Here is a 21,109-nt window from a genome sequence, read left to right on the forward strand (position 1 = left end):
AAAATTGCCTTGTGTCGCTCAATTTTGTAAAAACAATGGCAGTGATTTAAGGATGGGGACTCTGCCTTCTCTTTTTACATTTCCAGTGGCCATCACAGTGCCTCCCACAGAGCAGGGCTCTGTATATGTGAGGGTGAATGGCTTGCATAGCCAGGAGAGTGATGGATCTAGCTGCCCTCTTGTTTGTTCACTTTTGGGTTTAAGTCATAAAAGCTGGGTCTGAAAAGAATTTTCAGTGGTGGTCCTGTGTCCGGAATTGGTGGGTTCTTGGTCTCACTGACTTCAAGAATGAAGCTGCGAACCCTCACGGTGTTACAGTTCTTAAAGATGGGGTGTCCGGAGTTTGTTCCTTCAGACGTTCAGTGTCTGGAGCTTCTTCCTTCTGGTGGGTTTGTGGTCTCGCTGGCTTCAGGAGTGAAGCTGCAGACCTTCCTAGTGAGTGTTACAGCTCATAAAGACAGCGTAGACCCAGAGTGAGCAGCAGCAAGATTTACTGCAAAGAGTGAAAAAACAAAGCTTCCACAATGTGGAAGGGGACCTGATCGGGTTGCCACTGCTGACTGGGACAGCCTGCTTTTATTCCCTTATCTGGCCCCACCCACATACTGCTGATTGGTCCATTTTACAGAGAGCTGATTGGTCTGTTTTGACAGTGTGCTGATTGGTACATTTACAATCCTTGAGCTAGACACAGAGTCACAGAGTGCTAGTTAGCTAGATACAGAGTACCAATTGGTGCATTTACAAACCTTGAGCTAGACACAGAGTACCGATTGGTGTATTTACAAACCTTGAGCTAGACACAGAGTGCTGATTGGTGCATTTACAATCCCTGCACTAGACACAGAGTCAGAGTGCTAGTCCTCCAAGTCTCCACTAGGTTAGCTAGATACAGAGTACCAGTTGGTGTATTCACAAACCCTGAGCTAGACACAGAGTGCTGATTGGTGCACATACGATCCTCTGGCTAGATATAAAAGTTCTTCAAGTCCTCATCCAGTTCAGGAGCCCAGCTGGCTTCACCCAGTGGGTCCTCCACCGGGCTTCAGGCAGAGCTGCCTGCCAGTGCGGAGCTGCGCCTGCACTCCTCAGCCCTTGGGCTGTCCCCGCGCCACGGAACAGGGGGCGGCGCCTGTCGGGGAGGCTCAGGCCGCCAGGGAGCCCACCGCAGGGGGAGGAGCTCAGACACTGCAGGCTGCGGGTCCCGAGCCCTGTCCCATGGGGAGGCAGCTAGGGCCTGGCAAGAATTTGAGGGTGGGGTGGGCGGGCCAGCACTGCTGCGGGACCCAGGGCAACCTCCGCAGCTGCTGGCCCGGGTGCTAACCCCCTTATTGCCCTGGGCCGTGGTGCCGGCCCGCCGCTCCGTGTGCGGGGCCTGCTGAGCCCGCGCCCCTGCCCACCGGAATTCACACCGGCCAGCCAGCACAGCATGCAGCTCGGGTTCCCGCCTGGGTTCCCACATGCGCCTCTCCCTCCACACCTCCCAGCAAGCAGAGTGAGGAGGCTCCGGCCTCAGCCCACCCAGAGAGGGGCTCCCACGGTGCTGTGGCTGGCTGAAGGGCTCCTCAAGCGCCGCCAGAGTGGACGCTGAGGCCTGCTAGCACATTGTCACCTCTCAGTCCTGTTCCTTCCTTTGCTTTCTGATCAGTTATTACACTTGTAAGTAGAGGTGCTAAGAAGTTCTCCCAGAAGAGAAGAGTATAATTCCTTTTGAAGACCAGTTTCATTTAATTAGATCATAGACTTTTGAATACTGTATGTGCTATAGTCATTTTGGGGAGGTATTGAGGGTGGAAGGAACTTGTTAGAAACTGCAAATTTCTGTGCTTCAATCCCAGAGATTCTGAGTTAGTTGGTCTGTGGGTGGGGCCCAGGAGCCTGCATTTCATCCTAGATGAGTCAGATTTTGATGTTCCTCTGGTAAATATTAGCCTAAGCGAGGGGTCAGCAAAGGGGCCAGTGGGCCAGATCTGGCCTGCAGACTAAGAATGGGTTTTGAATTTTTAAAGGTTCATAAAAAAAAAATAAAAGGAGAATACGCAACAGACATCATATAAACCCTAAAATATTTACTATCTGGCCTGTTATGGAAAATGTAACTCTTGGTCATAACTCTTCATCAGCGCCTAAGCTTCAGCTCTCATGTAGATGTTAGAGCAGATGGCCTGGAAGTTCGTTTAGATGAAGCGTATGGGCTGGTGGTAGCACTACACATGATATAGCCTGTTCTAGATGTAAAACTTCAACCTCCACATGATATAGCCTGTTCTAGATGTAAAACTTTCCCTTTAACCTACACATAATATAGCCTGTTCTAGATGTACAACTTTAACCTACACATGATGTAGCCTGTTCTAGATGTAAAACTTTCCCTTTAACCTTCAATGCTTTACACACAGTAGTAGGTGGCCTACTGTATTTGTTAAATGGATATTTCATGATGCTGTTTTTATTTTTAGGTGCTGTTGAATTAGAAAACTTGCCATTAAAGAAAGATGCCTTGAAAGAATTGGAATTACCATTTGAAGTCAAAGCTGGTATGTGGAACTAAAGGACGGGGAGGAAATTTGAGTCTTAAATTGTTTGGGGTGTGAAAACTGAGAGCCCTGGAGTTTGTATCGATTTGACCAGTTAGAGGAAGGATATAGCAAATGTTAGAGATTATGCCAGTCGTAGAGTGTGGTCTTTGGGCCACTCGTATCAGGATGACCTTGTGATGGTGGTGGGGAGGTCAGGTGATCCCCAGACCGACTAAATCAGAATCTCTGAGGGAACGTCATTGAACCTACGTGTTTAATAAGCACTCCAGGTGATTCTTATGTTTCCTAAAATGTGAGAACCTCTGTTCTACATTCAGGGTTTCCTTTTCTTTCCCCTTTCATTTTTCTTTTTCTTTTTCTTTTTTCCTTTCCTTTTTTTTTTTTTTTTTTGAGATAGAGTCTCGCTCTGTCACCCAGGCTGGAGTGCTGTGGTGCGATCTTGGCTCACTGCAACTTCTGCCTCTTGGATTCAAGCAATTCTTCTGCCTCAGCCTCCAGAGCAGCTGGGTCTACAGGTGTGCCCCACCACGCCCGGCTAATTTTTTTGTATTTTTAGTAGAGATGAGGTTTCACCTTGTTGGCCAGGCTGGTCTTGAACTCCTGACCTCAGGTGATCTGCCTGCCTCGGCCTCACAAAGTGCTGGGATTACAGGCGTGAGCCACCACGCCTGGTCTCCATTCATTCATTCATTCATTTATGACAGGGTCTTGCTTCGTCACCCAGGCTGGAGTGCAGGGATGTTATCATAGCTCACTACAGCTTTGAACTTCCAGGCTAAAGAGATCCTCCTGCCTCAGCTTCCCCAACTATTAGTTGAAATGGTTGAATACAGCTACGTGCTACCAAGCCCAGCTAAATTTCTGAATTTATTACTGGATTACACAGTTGATCACTTGATGTTGTCATTAAAAATACCATTGTTGGACTGGGCTTGGTGGCTTTCACCTGGCATCCCAGCACTTTGGGAGGTTGAGGCAGGAGGATCACTTGAGGCCAGGAGTTCAAGACCAGCCTGGGCAACATAGCTTGACTCTTACAAATTGAATATAAAGAAAGCTTGTATTCTAGGAGGCTTGGCTAGAAATGGAAGAACTTGGGAAATAAGTATCACAATTCTACCGAGCTGTTTGGCTTTCTCATCAGCCCAGGTTCTCATGAAGAATCAGAATTCTTTATTGAGAGAAGGCCAGTGCCATGTTACCTACATTTCAGTTTGTGGTGAGGATGTTCAAGATTGGATATATCATGGGTCTGATGACTCCCAACTAGTACTTATCAAGCAGACAAGGAATAATGAACAATACATGAGTTTAGTGTCCATGGGCTTGTGCGGGAGCCGGGGAGGAAAGACACTCTAGGGTAGTGTAAGATGTACTCCACTTGGAAAAGGAGATGGTTTCTAGAGGAGGGATGTTACTGTTGATGTGGTGAAGTCTTCACAAACTTTTTCCAGCTTACATAAGTGATTATACCTTGTTCTTACAGATGTCAGCCTCCTAACACTTGTTTCACATGTGCAAGAGCCTGCTGGCTGTTGTTTTATTATTTTTTTTTTTATTTATTTTATTTTTTTTGAGACAGAGTCTCGCTCTGCCGCCCAGGCTGGAGTGCAGTGGCCTGATCTTGGCTCACTGCAAGCTCCGCCTCCTGGGTTCACGCCATTCTCCTGCCTCAGCCTCCCGAGTAGCTGGGACTACAGGCGCCCGCCACCTCGCCCGGCTAGTTTTTTTGTATTTTTTAGTAGAGACGGGGTTTCACCGTGTTAGCCAGGATGGTCTCGATCTCCTGACCTCGTGATCCGCCCGTCTCGGCCTCCCAAAGTGCTGGGATTACAGGCTTGAGCCACCGCGCCCGGCCTGTTGTTTTAAATAAATAAAAAAAGTAATAACAGCAATCCATGCTCCTTAAACAAAATTGTGAAAATACCAAAAAATGGAAAGAATTAAAAATGTACAAACAGTGAACGAGACTTTCCATCTCTTTCCAGGCTTCATTGGGAAAGTAACCCTTCAGATTCCCTTTTATCGCCCCCATGTGGACCCTTGGGTGATCTCCATCTCCAGCCTTCACTTAATTGGAGCCCCGGAAAAAATACAGGATTTCAATGATGAAAAGGAGAAGCTGTTGGAAAGGGAACGCAAGAAAGCACTACTTCAAGCCCTGGAGGAGAAGTGGAAGGCAAGGCAGAGATCTTTTGGGCCATAAGAGCAGTTGTGGTGACACGTGTAAGATGAGCAAGAACACTAGATTGAGCTAACGCTGACTCTTGCCTTTGTAGAATGAACGCCAGCAGAAAGGGGAGTCCTATTGGTATTCAGTTACCGCCTCCGTAGTTACGAGGATTGTGGAGAATATTGAAGTAAGTCCTGCTGACTTTTATAGAAGTGTCAACATGAGAGGGATTTCTCAGGTTTAAATGTGTTTCTCTTCTTAGTTTCTCGTTTCTCGTGGGTTCAGCTGATCTAGGGTGTAGATGGGGCTGGCTGCTCAGGTCTGCCCTTTTGTGGGCTGTGCCAAGGGGAAAACCTGAAAAGCAAGTCCTGCGCTCTGTGGCAGACATAGAGTTTTCTTGCTTCAGCTGGCATGAGAAGGAGTTTTCACATCTCTTCCATTTCACTTCCTGCACTTTCTTTTTGAATGTTGGAATCCCACCTGCTAAAGGATTTATCTCCTAAGAATCCAGGTTACTTGAGCCTTGATGACTATATGGCTTCAGGGCAAATCACTTCACCTCTCTGGTCTCAATTTCTTCACCTGTAAAATGAGAGAGGTTGGATGCCTCGTCTCTAGTTGATGACATAGTGAGTTGTGAAATTGCGAACAGCTCACTAAGATACCTAACCTCTTGCTGGTGTATCTGGTGGCAATTTGACGAGTTACAGGATTGGGGCTGTTGGCCTTGGCCATGTTTTCTACTTCAATTTTAATTTTGTTTCATCCTCAAAAACTTGATCAGGGTCCCACTGATTTTTGTGAGTGTTATAAGAGTTTGTCCATACTTACTACGTTTAGAATTTTCTTGCAGTGCCAATGTGACACAAGCCAAATGTGTTCAGTGTATGTCATGTTCCCAAAAATTACAGTCTGAGGCTTTTGGTTTCATAACTTTCCGAACTTTGACAAACAAATTTTAAAAGATTAGTCATTATTTTTATTTTATCTTAGTTTAAATAATTTTATTGAGATATAGTTCTTATGCCAGAAAGTTCAGTCTTTTAAAGTGTACAATTTAATGTTTTTTTTAGTGTATTTACAAGGTTGTGCATTGGTCACCGCTAAATAATTCCAGAACATTTTCATCATCCCAACTGGTAGTCACTGCCAAAGCTGGGCTTGGTGGCATGTACCTGTAATCCCGGCTACTTGGAAGCCTGGGGCAGGAGGATGACTTGAGCCCAGGAGTTGGGCTGCAAGGCTGTAGTGAGCTATAATAGTGCCCCTGCACCCCAGTCTGGGCAACAGACCAAGACCCTGTATCTTAAAAAAATAATAATAATTTAAAAAAGTAGTCATTGCCAATTTCCCTCTTCCTTCAGCTCCTGTCAATCACTAATCTACTTTCTCTCTAGATTTGCCTATTCTAGACATTTCATCTAAATGGAATCATATAATATATGGCCTGGCCATTTTCACTTGACATGATGTTTTCAAGGGTCATCTGTGTAGTAGCATGTTTCAGCACTTCATTCCTTTTTATGACTGAATCATATATTCCATTGTATGGATTGTCAAAGATTAAACAAAGCCGAACGTCAGAGCAATAAAAACAGATTTTACTCAGTAACTACTGACAGCCGAGCTCCAGGCTGACTTGTGCGGAGGTAGCTGGGCCTTTTAAAGGGAGCTTGAGGGTGCAGGGAGGTGGAGTGAGTGGGTACTCAAGTGAAAAATTACAAGGCGTTGGTCGCTGTGAATGTCATTAGGCTAGCTGTGTCTGCTGGCAGTGATCAAAGTTAGGATTCGATCCTCCCTCAGACTGGGAGATTGAGGCCCTACCCTTCCTGATGATTACATTTCAAAGGAATGGCTTTCAGGTCCTTGAGAAAGAGACTCCTGAGCTGTAGGAGATACAAGTCGAGCGTCCCAAATCCGAAAATCCGAAATCCTCCAAAGTCTGACACTTTTTGAGTGCCCACATGATACTCAAAGGAAATGCTCATTGGAGCATTTTGGAGTTTGTATTTTTGGATTTGGGATACTCAGCTGGTTAAGTATAATGCAAATATTTCAAAATTCCCCCAAAAATGAAATCCAAAACACTTCTTGTCCCAAGCCTTTCAGATGAGGGATACTTGACCTGTACATACACATCTCTCAAAGAAATGGCACAATTGAATAGCTCTGTAAACCTAGAAACCCTTTTCAGTAAATATGCTATAAGAAAGGGAGGTCAGGGGCCTATGTCAGGTGTTGGCTGGCATAAAGGGTACGTTCTTTTGATAGTCCTGAGCTTTACCAGGCAGGAACTCAATAGAGGACTGTGTTGTCCCCAGGGATGTGGCCTCAGGCTGCCAGAAGCCATATTAAAGTTGGTCAAGTCTCTTTTGAAGGGAATGTTCTTGTTGCGAGTTCTTGCATTTCTCAGGACATGTGACATTTTGTTTATTCATTCGTGAGTTGCTGGACATTGGGGTTGGTTCTCCTTTTTGCTGTTATGAATAATATTGCTGTAAACATTTGTGTACAGGGTTTTGGGTGAACATGTTTTCAGTTGTCTCAAATAGATATCTTGGAGTAGAATTGCCGAATGATGGGTTAACTCTGTTTACTTTTTGAGGAACTACCAAACTGTTTTCCAAAGAGGCTGCACTATTTGACGATTTTACCAGCAATGTATGAGCGTTTTGTTTCTCCATATCCTCATCAACGTTTATTATTGATTATGGGGCTGGGCTCGGTGGCTCACGCCTGTAATCCCAGCACTTTGGGAGGCCAAGGCAGGCGGATCACTTGAGGTCAGGAGTTCGTGACCAGCCTAAAATCCAAAATTAGCTAGATATGGTGGCGTGTGCCCGTTCTCCCAGCTCCTTCGTGGGGAGGCTGAGGCAGGAGAATCACTTGAACCCAGGAGGCAGAGGTTGCAGTGAGCCAAGATCATACCACTGCACTCCAGCCGGGGCAACAAAGCGAGACTCCATCTCAAAAAAAAAAGCCTGCAGAAATGGTGAGATAACATTTTCTCTAACACCATTCAGGACATAAAGAAAAAAAGTAACAAACAAACAAAAAAACACCAAAAATCAAACATTTATTATTGATTGTGTGCTAGTGGGTGTGAAATGATGGTCTTGCTGTGGTTTTGATTTGCATTTTCTTAATGGCTAAGGATACTGAATATTTTCCCATATATTTACTGGCCACTTGTGTATCTATTTTTTTGGAGAAATGTCTATTTGAATGCTTTGCCACAATTTATTTATTTATTTATTTTTTTGAGTTGGAGTCTTTCTCTGTTACCCAGGCTGGAGTGCGGTGGCGTGATCTTGGCTCACTGCAACCTCTGCCTCCCAGGTTCAAGCGATTCTCCTGCCTCAGCCTCCTGAGTAGCTGGGATTACAGGCCTGCGCTATCATGCCTGGCTAATTTTTTTGTTTTTTTTGAGACAGTCTCGCTCTGTTGCCTACGCTGGAGTGCAGTGGCGCGATCCTGGCTCACTGCAAACTCCGCCTCCTGGATTCATGCCATTCTCCTGCCTCAGCCTCCCAAGTAGCTGGGACTACAGGTGCCTGCCATCATGCCCAGCTGATTTTTTTGTGTTTTTAGTAGAGACACGGTTTCACCATGTTGGCCAGTCTGGTCTCGAACTCCTGACCTCAGGTGATCCACCTTCCTCGGCATCCCGAAGTGCTGGGATTACAGGAGTGATCCACTGCGCCTGGCCATCCTTTGCCTATTTTACAAATCAGTTTATCTTTTTATTGTTGAGTTATAAGAGCTCTCTGTATATTCTGAATACCAGATTCTTATCAGATTTGCAAATACTTTCTCCTATTCTGTGGATTGTCCTTTTACTTTCTGTTGTTGTTATTATTAACACATAATCTCACTCTGTTGCCTAGGCTGGAGTGCAGTGGCGCCATCATACCTTACTGCAGCCTCTATCTCCTAGGCTCAAACAATCCTCCTGCCTCAGCCTCCTGAGTAGCTGAGACTCCAGGCTCGTGCCATCATACCTGGCTATTTAAAAAAATTTTTTAGTAGAAGTGAGATCTTGCTATGTTGCCTAGGCTGGTCTCTAACTCTTGGGTTCAAGTAATATTCCTGCCTCAGCTTCCCAAAGTGCTGGGATTATAGGCATGCACCACTGTGCTCAGCCTGTTGTTATTTTTTAATTCACTGAAGCAGAGTGCCTTTTCTGTAGCCCACTTACAGGGAGGGGCTAAGGGAAATAAATACATACATATGTACATACATACAAAGTTTATGTGCTGTACTGGTTTCCTTGGTCCAGATGTGGGGACATAGAGGCAAGATGAAGATATCAGCAGAGCAGGAGGAACAATTGTCTGTATACAGTGGCTTTACTTTCTTTAATTGCTTTTTTAAAGATGTCTTCTGAAATGATTTAATGGAAGTATTGGAGCTCTTTTGGTAAAAAATCACAAGAGTTATTATAACATAATATAACATATTATAACATAACATAACAAGAGAGTTATTGTAACACTCTTAGGAACTTACAGGATACTGGATATGTGTGTGATGTGTTTGTATAAAGTGCCTGCTGTGGTTTCCTTTAGTGGCTCAAGGGCTCAAAGGCAGTTTGACCCCTAAGTATAGTATTTCACCCACAGCAGTTATTTAAATGCTTTTTCTTTCTTCTTTTCTTTGGAACACTATTCTGCAGGTGCATCAGCTGCTTTTTCTTTTTTCTCTTTGCAGTTAAAAATTCAAGATGTCCATTTACGCTTTGAAGATGGTGTCACCAATCCCTCCCATCCTTTTGCGTTTGGCATCTGCATTAAGAATGTGTCCATGCAAAATGCTGTGAATGAGCCTGTGAGTATGAAATGTGATGACAAAGCAGGAAGAAAGCCATGCTCTAGGAATTTGGGGCTCTGCCTTTTGCCATTTTGTGTTATGTAAATGAATCACATTCTTTTCCATTGCCTTCTGTGGTAGGCATGGGTGTCTCTTGTGTGTTTGCAGCAAACCAAATTTGCTGAAATAGGGAAACAGGGAATTTTCTCTGACCTTTGGTTATATCACTTTCATTTTATGCACAAAGAAACTAAGAGGCAGAAAGGATTTTGTGTTTGATTTTCTTCTCGTGTTACGTACACTCCCTGGGTAAACTCACTCTGTTTCATAGTCGTACCTACCACCAGGGAATATTTGCTGATGGCTTCCACATTTTGAACTCCATTCTCCACCCTTTGACCTTCATATTCGTGGTTTTCTTAAAACTACCGCTTGTCTCAAAACACTCTGTTTCTTCACATGCTACACAAAAAACAACATTTTTGACACCAGGTGTGTGAGGGTTTTCCCCCACACACCAAGCAATTCTCCATCACATACTAAGTTGGTATCCTGTAGTTTAAGTCAATTCTGACACTATTGGGTTACTGCAGACCCCGCCAGGTAAGGGCTCAGTCCCATAGGACCACCCTCCACTTCAGATGCGAGTCACAAGTCCCAGGTTGTGACCTGTGCTTCTGACTAGAAGTTGGAGTTCCCACAATTCCCCTCCTCAGGTTTGGTAATTTGCTAGGATGGCTCACAGGACTCAGGGTAACACTTTACTTACGTTTGCTGGTTTATAATAAAGGATGCTAGGAGGATACAGGTGAATATCTAGATAAAGAGGGCCACGCCCTGCTCCAGTGTTCAGCAACTTGGAAGCTTAGCAGATCTCATGGTTCAAAGTTTTTATGCAGCTTAATCTCCAGCGCCACCAACCAGAGGTCAGTGAGTGGCACTGAAAGGCCCAACCCTCTAATTACTTGATCTTTTCGTGATGAGCCCCATCTTGAGGCTGTCTAGGGACCCCATCAAAAGTCACTTAATTAGCATATACTGAGGTGTGATCATGAGGTTTTTATGAACAACAATGACACTCCTGTCAGGAACTTCCAAGGGTTTTAGGAACTCTGTGCCAGGAACCTGGGACAAAGATCAAATACATTTCATGTTATACCACAGCTTGTCATAACTACCAGAATGATCCTGTGTATTCCATCTGCCCATTTTGTCCCCCAAACGAAGTATTTTTCTTTATTCCCTAACATTTTACTGAATGTAAAAACCAATAATAACTAACAGTTTTGAGTACTTTTATATGGCAGGCACTGTTCTTAGCACTTTCCATGATTTAACTCATTCAATTCGCCTTGATTTTCACCACTGCTGTGATCCTAATAACCCTACTGAGGACACTGCAGCATAAGAGGTGGAGTGAAAAGTGGAACCAGGCCTTGAACCCAGGTGGACCGACTCTAAATTAGGGCTTGGCAAACTATGACCTGTGGCCAAGTCTGGCTTCTCACCTGTTTTTGTAAATAAAGGTGTTTTAGGTCCCAGCCGTGCTCGTTAGTGTTGTCCACAGTGGAGTACTGTAGTTGCAGCAGAGACTGCATGGCCTGCAGAGCCGAAGCTGTTGACTCTCTGGCCCTTCATGGAAGACCGTGCCATCCCTGCTCCTCACCCTGTGCTCCTGCCTGCCACACTGATCTCTAGAAGCTGTGTGCTCCTCCTTTCACTTCTTACACTTCAGTTTCCACATTTAGTTATTCACACGGTCCTGCTACTTTTTCCTACAAAGCATCTCAAACATAGCTCTTCCTGTCCGTCCTCATATGACCGTCACCCTGCAGGATGCTGTCAGGTTTTACCTGGACTAATGAAATACGCTGTTCTGTGATCTCCAGGATCTTTCTATTTGTCCTGTACCAGTGCTTTCCAGTGTTTTCTATGTCAGAACCCACATAGTAAAAAGATAGTATTTGTATAGTACACGGGGGCAAATGGCTGTGGCTGCTTGGGGCTGGAAGTGGCCAGCTCAGAGTAACCACATGTTTCTAAGATGTAACTTGATCCCATACACTGGCTCATACTTGAGGCACTCATAACTCATTTTTTTCTGGCACACTGAAGGGAAAGCCCTACTTTACACCGTCACCAGACTTCTTTTTCTGAAACACATACCTGATCGTGTTACCTGCCTGCATCAAAACGTTCAGGAGCTCCACATCACTTAAGGCCTGAAGTCCAAACACCTTAGCGTGGCATAAACTTCCTTTCCTAATGAATTTGATAACTAGGGCAGCCCTAACAGATTGCCACAAACCAGATGGCTTAAAGCAACGTAAATTTATTCTCTAGACGAGAGGTCTGAAGTCAAGGGGTTGTGGCCAGATCAGTCCCTTCTGGAGGCTGAGGGGAGAAACTGTCCCGTGCATCTCTCCTTGGCTAGCTGCTGGCGGTCACTGAGGTTGCTCAGCTTGCAGGTGCTTCACGCAGCCTCTGCCTCCGTCTTCACGTGGCCTTCTCCCTGTGTCGTTTTTCTTCTTGTAAGGACAGTACCCATTAGATGAGGGCCTCTAATACCCATAAGATGAGGGCCTCCGCTAAACCAGTATGACCTCTTAATTTGATTACATCTGCAAAGACATAATTTTCAAATAAGGTGACATACACGCTTCTGCGTGGTTATGACTTTTTTTTTTTTTTTTGGGAATGGAGGACACCATTCAACCCAGTGTACCTAGTAACATTCCAAGCTACTTTTCTCAACTCTTAGCTCACTCCTCATCCCAAATATGCATTCATCCACATGTACCAATACTGCCCCCACCCCATACATCCAGTGTTCCAGTTACACAGATAGACTCACTGTTCCCTGAAGATATCAGGCCTTTTGTACGGTCGCCCTTCTGTATCCTCAGGTTCCATATCCATGATTCTACCAACAGAGGATCAAAAATACTCCCCCTCTGGCTGGGTGCAGTGGCTCACGCCTGTAATCCCAGCACTTCAGGAGGCCGAGGCGGGCAGATCGCCTGAGCTTACAGATTCAAGACCAGTCTGGGAAACATGGTGAAACCCCATCTCTATTAAAAATAAAAAAATTAGCTGGGCGTGGTGGCGCATGCCTGTAATCCCAGCTACTCAGGAGGCCGAGGCAGGAGAATCACTTGAACCCGGGAGGTGGAGGTTGCAGTGAGCCAAGATCGTGCCGTTGTACTCCAACCTGGGCAACAAGAGTTTAACTCCATCTCAAAAAAAAAAAAAGAAAATTCAGTATAACAATGATTTACATAGCATTTACATTGTATGAGGTATTGTAAGTAATCTAGAGATGATTTAAAGTGTACAGGGAGGATATATGGGTAGGTTATATGCAAATACTATGCCATTTTAAGAGACTTGAGCATTTGCAGATTTTTGTATCTTTGGGGTTCTTGGAACCAACTCCCTGCGGATACTGAGGGAGGACTGTATGGTTGACCCAGCCCTTTCCTCCTACCTGACCATTTGCCTGAAACTTTTACATCTTTCGACAATCATCTGCACAGTGACATTTTCTTGTTTGCTCATAGCATCGTATAGATTTTTCTTCTGCTTCCCTCTGTGTCATTAAAATTACGTATTTGCATGTTTGTATCCCCAGTTAGCTAGATTTTGAACTCTGTAAGAGCAGAAGCATGTTTGAGTTATATATCCACAGCACCACGTAAAGTACCTGACACATGATTTTTTACAAATGATTTGTTGAATGAATGACATTCACGAATAAAGACAGTCATCCTGTTTTCTTCTTTGTCTTTTTTACCTTAGGTACAGAAACTAATGCGGAAAAAGCAATTAGACGTAGCAGAATTTAGCATCTATTGGGATGTCGATTGCACTTTACTGGGGGATTTGCCTCAGGTGGAGTTACAGGTATGATTTCGGCAGGGGGCTTTGTTGCAAGACAACATGGAAGGGAAGTGGCGTAGGATCACTGCCATTGAGGCTTTTGTCTCCTGCATCTGATTCCCGTTCCCACCCACTGTTCCTCTAAAGCCATTCACTCTCAAGTGTGTTTGCTTGAGGTACTTGATAAGTATGTGACTTTGAACAATTTATAGTGCTTTGTTTTATGTATGTTTTAAATTTATGCTAGACTGTAGGTTTCTTTGGTTTATTTTATTCAACTAAAGCTATGTTTTTAAGATGTTGCTGTTTGTACTTCCAATTCATTGCTCTGACTACTGCATAGTATTCCACTGTTTGCATGTGCATGTAACATAGTCATGCATCTAGATTTTTTCCATCATTTATTTATTTATTTTTGTAGAGATGGGGTCTCACTCTGTTGTCCAGGCTGGTCTTAAACTCTTGTGCTCAAGCAGTCCTCCTGCTTGGCCTCCCAAAGTGCTGGGATTATAGGCGTGAGCCCCCACACCCGGCCTAGGCATCCAGATTTGAAATGAACAGAGCACTAGCACTGAATCTTAAAGAGGAGCTTTCTTACTGCATTTATGTTTAAACTTCACTTTGGTGGCATTCCCTTAAGCAATATTTAAAAAGTCATAAATCATCAGATATAAAATATTATTGTTTGTGAAGGATTGAAAAACATCTCAGTTTAATCTTTTTTCTTTTCTTTTCTTTTTTTTTTTTTTTTGAGATGGAGTCTCGCCCTGTCGCACAGGCTGGAGTGCAGTGGCGCAATCTTGGCTCACTGTGATCTTTGCCTCCTGGAAGCAAGCAATTCTCCTGCCTCAGCCTCCCCAGTAGCTGAGTTTACAGGCGCCCACTGCCATGCCCAGCTAATGTTTGTATTTTTAGTAGAGGTGGGGTTTCACCATGTTGGCCAGGCCAGGCTGGTCTCGAACTCCTGACCTGAAGTGATCTTCCTGCCTTGGCCTCCCAAAGTGTTGGGATTACAGGTGTGAGCCACCACACCCAGCCAGTTTAATCCTTCTATAAATAATTTATAGGTGGTTTAAGTGAAATGGGGGAAAATAGCTCATTTTTTCCCCCACCCAGGGTTATCTTTTGCTTGGATACTGTTGTACGTGATGGTTTTTTTCTTCTTCTTTTTTGTTTTTTTGAGATGACATCTCGCTCTGTTGCCCGGGCTGGAGTGCAGTGGTGTGATCTTGGCTCACTGCAAACTCCATCTCCCGGGTTTAAGTGATTTTCCTGCCTCAGCGTCCTGAGTAGCTGGGATTACAGGCGCATGCCACCATGCCCGGCTAATTTTTGTATTTTTAGTAGAGACGGGGTTTCGCCATGCTGGCCAGGCTGGTCTCGAACTCGTGACCTCAGGTGATCCACCTGCCTTGGCCTCACAAAGTGCTGGGATTACAGGCATGAGTCACCATGCCCGGCCGGTTTTTGTTTTAATTCGATTACATAAACACTGTATCCATACAGTAAAACAATATGCAGCAATGAATAATAAAGGTAAAGATCTTTATGACTGTGTAATAGCCTCTAAGATATAGTATGAAGTTAAACTAAGGTAAAAACAGCATTTATAGCATTTGTTGAAGAAAACAGAAAAGTACAGATGTCTCTGCATGTGTACAGAATGGCTTGGGTGGGAGACATGAGAAGCTGGTGTCATTGGTTGCCTCTGAGGAGGTAAAGTGGGTGGCTGGGGATGAGACCAGGAAAGAGATTTCACCTTTTTTTCCCTTTAAAATTTTAAACCATGTGAGTGTATTACCTATTAAGAAATAGAAAGGCTGGGCGCGGTGGCTCACACCTGTAATCCCAGCAGTTTGGGAGGCCAAGGTGGGTGGATCATGAGGTCAGGAGATGGAGACTATCCTGGCCAACATGGTGAAACCCTGTCTGTACTAAAAATATAAAAATTAGCTGGGCATGGTGGTGCATGCCTGTAATCCTAGCTACTTGAGAAGCGGAAGCAGGAAAATTGCTTGAACCAGGGAGTCGGAGGTTGCAGTGGGCCGAGATTGCGTCACTGCACTCCAGCCTGGCAACACAGCAAGACTCGTTTCAAAAAAAAAAAAAAAAAAAGAGAGAAAAGAAATATAAATAAAAAATTTGAAGTACTAGAGAGTTTTATAACCCAGTTTTATAGTGTTTTTGGATGTCGATACAATACACTGTTGATTAGGTAACATACCAACATGTTACTTGATCCTAAAAACATTTGCTGTTGGCCAGGCCCGGGGACTCATGCCTGTAATCCCAGCACTTTGGGAGGCGGGAGGATCACTTGAGCCTAGGGGTTCAAGACCAGACAGGACAATATAGTGAGATCCTGTCCTCATATAAAAAGAATAAAAATGAATAAAAACAAAACAGACAAAAACATTTGCTGCTGTGACACAGCCTGTGACTGTGCTCCACTGTTTGTCATAAAACCCCAACATTGTAAAAGAGTGACTCCCAGACGGAAAGCCATTCTGAGCAGAGCAGGTGTTCTTGTGACACACAGGAGGCCATGGCCAGGAGCATGGAGAGTCGCAGCCATCACTACGTCTTGGAACCTGTGTTTGCATCTGCTCTTTTGAAGAGAAACTGCTCCAAGAAGCCTCTGCGATCTCGGCACAGTCCCCGTATTGATTGTGATATTCAGCTGGAGACCATTCCCTTGAAACTCTCTCAGGTATGCCCTTTCTTCTCAGTGGCATCTACTCACTGTCACACTGGTGACTGCGGTGAAAGTCTTGATATTAATGTATCCTCACCAGGAAAGAAAGTTCACCTGAGACCATTTCCCTCCAGACCAAAATTGTGTTGGGTATAAAACTCACTGTCTGTTACATAGTTAAAATGGGTTGATCTCAGGTTAGTTTTTTTTTCTTTTTAATTAGTTGGTGGTATGGAATGGAAAGGAGGCTAGTTTTGTTTTGATATTTTTAAGAGCTGAACAAAAAATACAAGCGATACGGCAATGCATAGGCTTAACTGTCAGTGTTCAGAGAAATATGCCACTTGATGCTGATATTTTGGTGTTTCAGTTTGCACTGGGTTTCAATTCAGTGGATCAACTAATGGGAATTGTTCTTGTTAGATATAGGTCTTAATTGAGTAAAAGAAACAAACCAATTCTAACCTAGTATCTCTTAACCTCTAATAAAAAGCTGCAATACCGGCAAATCATGGAATTCCTCAAGGAGCTGGAACGAAAGGAGAGGCAGGTCAAGTTCCGAAGGTGGAAACCCAAAGTGGCGATATCTAAGAAGTAAGGGCTTCTCAATGTGGTCATGAAATACATTTGGGAGTCTGTTCTTATTATGTACATAGATCAGAAATATGCCTCACTGTCCTTTACCCTCATTTGGAGATAAAAGTACAATTGATTTTTTCTGGTCCTTGGAATGCCATTCCCGTTGTTTATCATTGTTGATATTCTTTCTGTATATTTATTTGGTGTCATCAGCTTACTGTTGGACTGAGTGTAGTAAAATTCAGAGGATCCTCTCAGTCTCGTTTAGCAAGTAGGCTGATGCTGCTCTGGTGGGATCTGGTATGTATTAAAATACTTTGAATATTCTTTGAACCCACTTCCCTGTGTGTTTTCTCCCAGGTTGTTTGGTCAACATTTACATAGTACTCTTTTCAGCCTCCATAGCAAAACTGAATCCTGTTTTCATGTTGCAGTGATAAACTTGACCAGTGTGATATAATAAAACTTTTTAAAGATCGTATGTAGTTCCATGTCTTTAGTTAGAAGTATTCAATTAAAAATCTTTAGTAGTCACATCCTTGGTAATTATCTTAAGACGGTATTTACCTTACAGTCAGCCCTCAATATTCTGTCAGTGGAGGGGACGGGTATTAAAATTCAAACCAATCGAGAACTATGTTATTGATATATACATTTGGGATCTATTAGTTGATGTTCTTTGGCAGATTTGCCTTCTCCACCTAGTGGGTTTAATATTAAGATGAGCCTAATGTATAAACTGGTGGCTGACAAGAGAAAAGATGTCTCAGGAGAGGAGTGGGGTTATGTGGATTGTCCTAGATTGGTAGCCTTTTCGTTGCTTTTGTTGTAAGAAGTGATTACATTGTTATGGACTATTTCAGCTGCCGAGAATGGTGGTATTTTGCTTTGAATGCTAACTTATATGCGATCAGAGAGCAGAGGAAACGCTGCACCTGGGACTTTATGTTGCACCGGGCTCGCGATGCTGTGTCTTACACTGACAAATATTTCAACAAGTTAAAAGGAGGCCTGCTGTCCACAGATGACAAGGTAAGTGGACTGTGGTCTTGTGTTTGTCTTATTCACAAGGTAAGAATGTTCTCTCAACGACTAAAGAAAATGGGATCTGTGAAGTAATAAAGTCCCTGCCAAAGTGGCTAAATTTTACAGGATAGAATTGGTCTTAGTAGGGTGAGAACAAAGCCGGGAGCATCTTCCACACTCCACTGCCCGAGGGGAGCCTGGCCACGGGATAGGAGGAAGAAAAGACACCATGGTCCTGCTCTGACTCTGTGCCCACACGCCTGCCCCCCAGCTCGAGGGACTGTTTCATGCAGTCACTCGCCTCTCTTCAAAGCCTGATCCGAGTCCTAATTCTTTTACTTCAAAGTCTGTAATCTCTGTGAACTTTGGCCTCTGTTTTCTGTAATCCCAGTGGACTTGATTGACCTTGGATATTTAGGTGGTAGAGGCTAGGCAGAAAAGGTGAAGTACGTGGTGAAGGCAAGCTCATGTTTTAGTTAATAGCAGGGTTAAAGGCCCTTAGAATGCCGCCTCCCGGAGCCCTGGCATAGGACCCCACCCCTTCTCTAGCTGTCTGCCTGCTCTCTTGGGGGAAGGTATTGGGGATTGCTTTGCTGCTTGTTTGGTTTCAGTTTTGTGAGCATCAATTTTTGCAGTAGCAGCTTAGACTGTTTCCAGGATTTTGGCTCAGGTACTGCCCCTTAACTAACCATTTGTTTAGTAGACTCTTCCAAGCACGAAGGAGTACTTTTCCCTTCAGCTCCTGCTGTGTGGTCACTGAGGGCAATGCTAAATCCCTAGTGGTTAGCGCCTCTCCTGCCAGCACCCTGAGGCTGTGGCCCACTCCCTTTGCTAATGCTTTTATCATAGTGTCAGACATGGTTACTGACGCAGGAACCTTATGAGAAGGATAAAATAAACAAGACATTGTGGATGATTTTCTTTTCTCTTTTCTTTCCTTTTTCTAAATTTTCTTTGAGACAAGGTCTGGCTCTATTGTCTAGGCTGGAATACAGTGATGTGATCATGCTCACTGCAACCTCTGCCCCTTGGGCGCAAGCCATTCTCCCACCTCAGCCTCTCAAGTAGCTGGGACTATAGGCCTGCATCACAACTGTCTAATTTTTTATTTTTGTGGAGATGGGGTTGCACCCTTCTGCCCTGGCTGGTCTTGAACTCATGAGCTTAAGTGATCCGCCTGCCTCAGCCTCCACCGCCCCCAGCCTACCTTTTTTTTCTGAGACAGGATCTCCTTCTGTCATCCATGCTGGAGTTCAGTGGTGCAATCTTGGCTCACTGCAACCTCAGCCTCCTTGGCTGAAGGGATCCTCCCACCTCAGCCTCCTGAGTAGTTGTGCGTCACCATACTTGGCTAAGTTTTGTATCTTTTATAGAGACAGGGTTTCACTGTGTTGCCCAGGCTGATCTGGAACCCCTGGGCTCAAGTGGTTTGCCCACTTTGACCTCCCAAAGTGCTGGGATTACAGACCTAAGCCACTGCGCCCAGCCCTTGGATGATTGTCTTAAAGACACAGGCGAAGACATAGAGGGAGAGAAAATCTCATTTACAACTGAGATGAGCAAGTAAACATAAACATGTAAAATCTCCTTTTTTCTTAATGTTACGGTATAAGAAGCAGTTCAGGACAGCTAATTCTGCTTTTAAAAAATGTAGCTGGGTATCATGGTTCTTTCCTAACTAGTGTGAAACAAGTGAAAATGACCACGTTCTTGCTAATTTCCTACATGAATGGTAAAAGAGCTGGAGCCTGTATACTTCCTGTGGAAACTTGGTCCTGAGTTTCAGGAAGAGCGATAACTAGACTGCTTACTGCTCATCTGAGCTAATACATGTGGAAGCCGTTTGTAAATGGGGTCAGTGCTGTTCAAAATGTGGGTGCTGCAACAGTCCATACGCTTTCATGACTCTTAAAACTGAGTACTGCTCTTCTTCCTTCCCTCTCCATTCACCATTCATCTCAGATATCATGAAACTTGTTAGTGATTTTTTTTCCCCCTTCTTTCATAGAGCTCAATTTCTGGAGAATTGTTAGTGATGTTTTTAAGACCAAATAACATCTACTGGATTATATGGAAAGCTGCTTAAGCCAGAAACAGCAATCATGGAACTATTTATCTTGTTTCTTGGCCTTCAGTGGAAATGCAGGGGACCAGAGAGTTTCCTGTGCTGTACTTTTAGTGGCTTGTGAGGGTGTCCAGTGTCTCTGGATGTACAACGTTTGTGTTTTTGTTTATTTGCTTTTGTTTTCACCCAAACAGGAGGAAATGTGTCGGATTGAAGAGGAACAGAGCTTTGAGGAATTGAAGATTTTGCGTGAACTGGTTCATGATCGATTTCACAAACAAGAAGAACTAGCAGAGGTAAGAAATCCTTTACAAGAGGATTTGTTCAGACCCAGCACACCCCGAGTGCTACAGTTTTGATGTGCTTATGCTCGTGTGGGGGAAACAGCAGCATAGCACAGCTTGCTTTTATCTTTGAGTACTCATCTTTGCTCCTTTGTGATTGACACAGAGTCTGCGGGAGCCTCAGTTTGATTCTCCAGGAGCCTCTCCGGGAGACCCAGAACCTGGTGGAGGCAGTGGGATGCTGCAGTATCTTCAGTCCTGGTTTCCTGGATGGGGTGGCTGGTACGGGCAGCAAACCCCAGAAGGGAATGTGGTTGAGGGACTGTCAGCAGAGCAACAGGAGCAGTGGATTCCCGAAGAGATCCTGGGTACGGTGGGAGCTGGCCTTCACTTGATTCAAACAAATTGGTCTGTTATTTGTGCAACAGCTTGTGGTATTTTTCAAATTTAACAAAAGTAGATATTTGGAAAACAGTTTATGTTCATAGAGGCTAAGAGAAGAAATATTTTGGGAGATACTCCATTTGTAACTCCGTGACTAAATGTACATATTAATGCAGTTTCAGATAGAGCTGAGAGGCAGAGGTTGTAAAAGAGCTAAATTTGAACAAGTTGAACAATTTTAAACTCTGAAATTTGAATACCAGTCTGGAGCCTCTCTTAAACCTGCAGTGTCCGATATCTAGCCATAGGCACAAATGGCTACTAAAATTTAATTCAGATTGAATACAAGTAAAAATTTAATTTCTTAATTGCACTAGCACATTAGCCACGTGTGCTCCCAGTGCTCGGTAGCCACATGTGGTTAGTGGCCACTGTACTGGACATCACAGATGTAGACCATTTCACCATACTGGGCAGCACTGCTTTGTACCATCCCTTATCATGAATCTTATCCTTCCTGGTTTGATAATAAGTTGATAAGATCCCTTAAAAAACAATTAGGGTTGTTTTACATTAGAAAATACTATAAAACAGTCACCCATGACTTTGGAGTTCTTCCTTAACACAGGGAAAAATAGTTAAATAAACATCATCATAACTGTGGTCAGTCTGCTT

General features: G+C 44.0%; 1 protein-coding gene across 2 annotated transcripts in view; it reads left to right on the forward strand.

The window, feature by feature from the left end:
- Positions 1-21,109, forward strand: part of VPS13D (vacuolar protein sorting 13 homolog D) — a 285,687-nt gene that overhangs the window by 11,154 nt on the left and 253,424 nt on the right. For both annotated transcript variants that reach the window (XM_025382385.1, XM_025382394.1), the window contains exons 3-12: positions 2,460-2,537; positions 4,529-4,719; positions 4,820-4,900; positions 9,424-9,540; positions 13,321-13,425; positions 15,941-16,111; positions 16,590-16,690; positions 17,539-17,707; positions 19,961-20,062; positions 20,217-20,418. In XM_025382385.1, the coding sequence (XP_025238170.1) occupies positions 2,460-2,537; positions 4,529-4,719; positions 4,820-4,900; positions 9,424-9,540; positions 13,321-13,425; positions 15,941-16,111; positions 16,590-16,690; positions 17,539-17,707; positions 19,961-20,062; positions 20,217-20,418 (1,317 nt within the window). The remainder of the gene's footprint in view (positions 1-2,459; positions 2,538-4,528; positions 4,720-4,819; positions 4,901-9,423; positions 9,541-13,320; positions 13,426-15,940; positions 16,112-16,589; positions 16,691-17,538; positions 17,708-19,960; positions 20,063-20,216; positions 20,419-21,109) is intronic.

This window comes from Theropithecus gelada, chromosome 1 (assembly GCF_003255815.1).
Source record: "Theropithecus gelada isolate Dixy chromosome 1, Tgel_1.0, whole genome shotgun sequence".
NCBI lineage: Eukaryota > Metazoa > Chordata > Mammalia > Primates > Cercopithecidae > Theropithecus > Theropithecus gelada.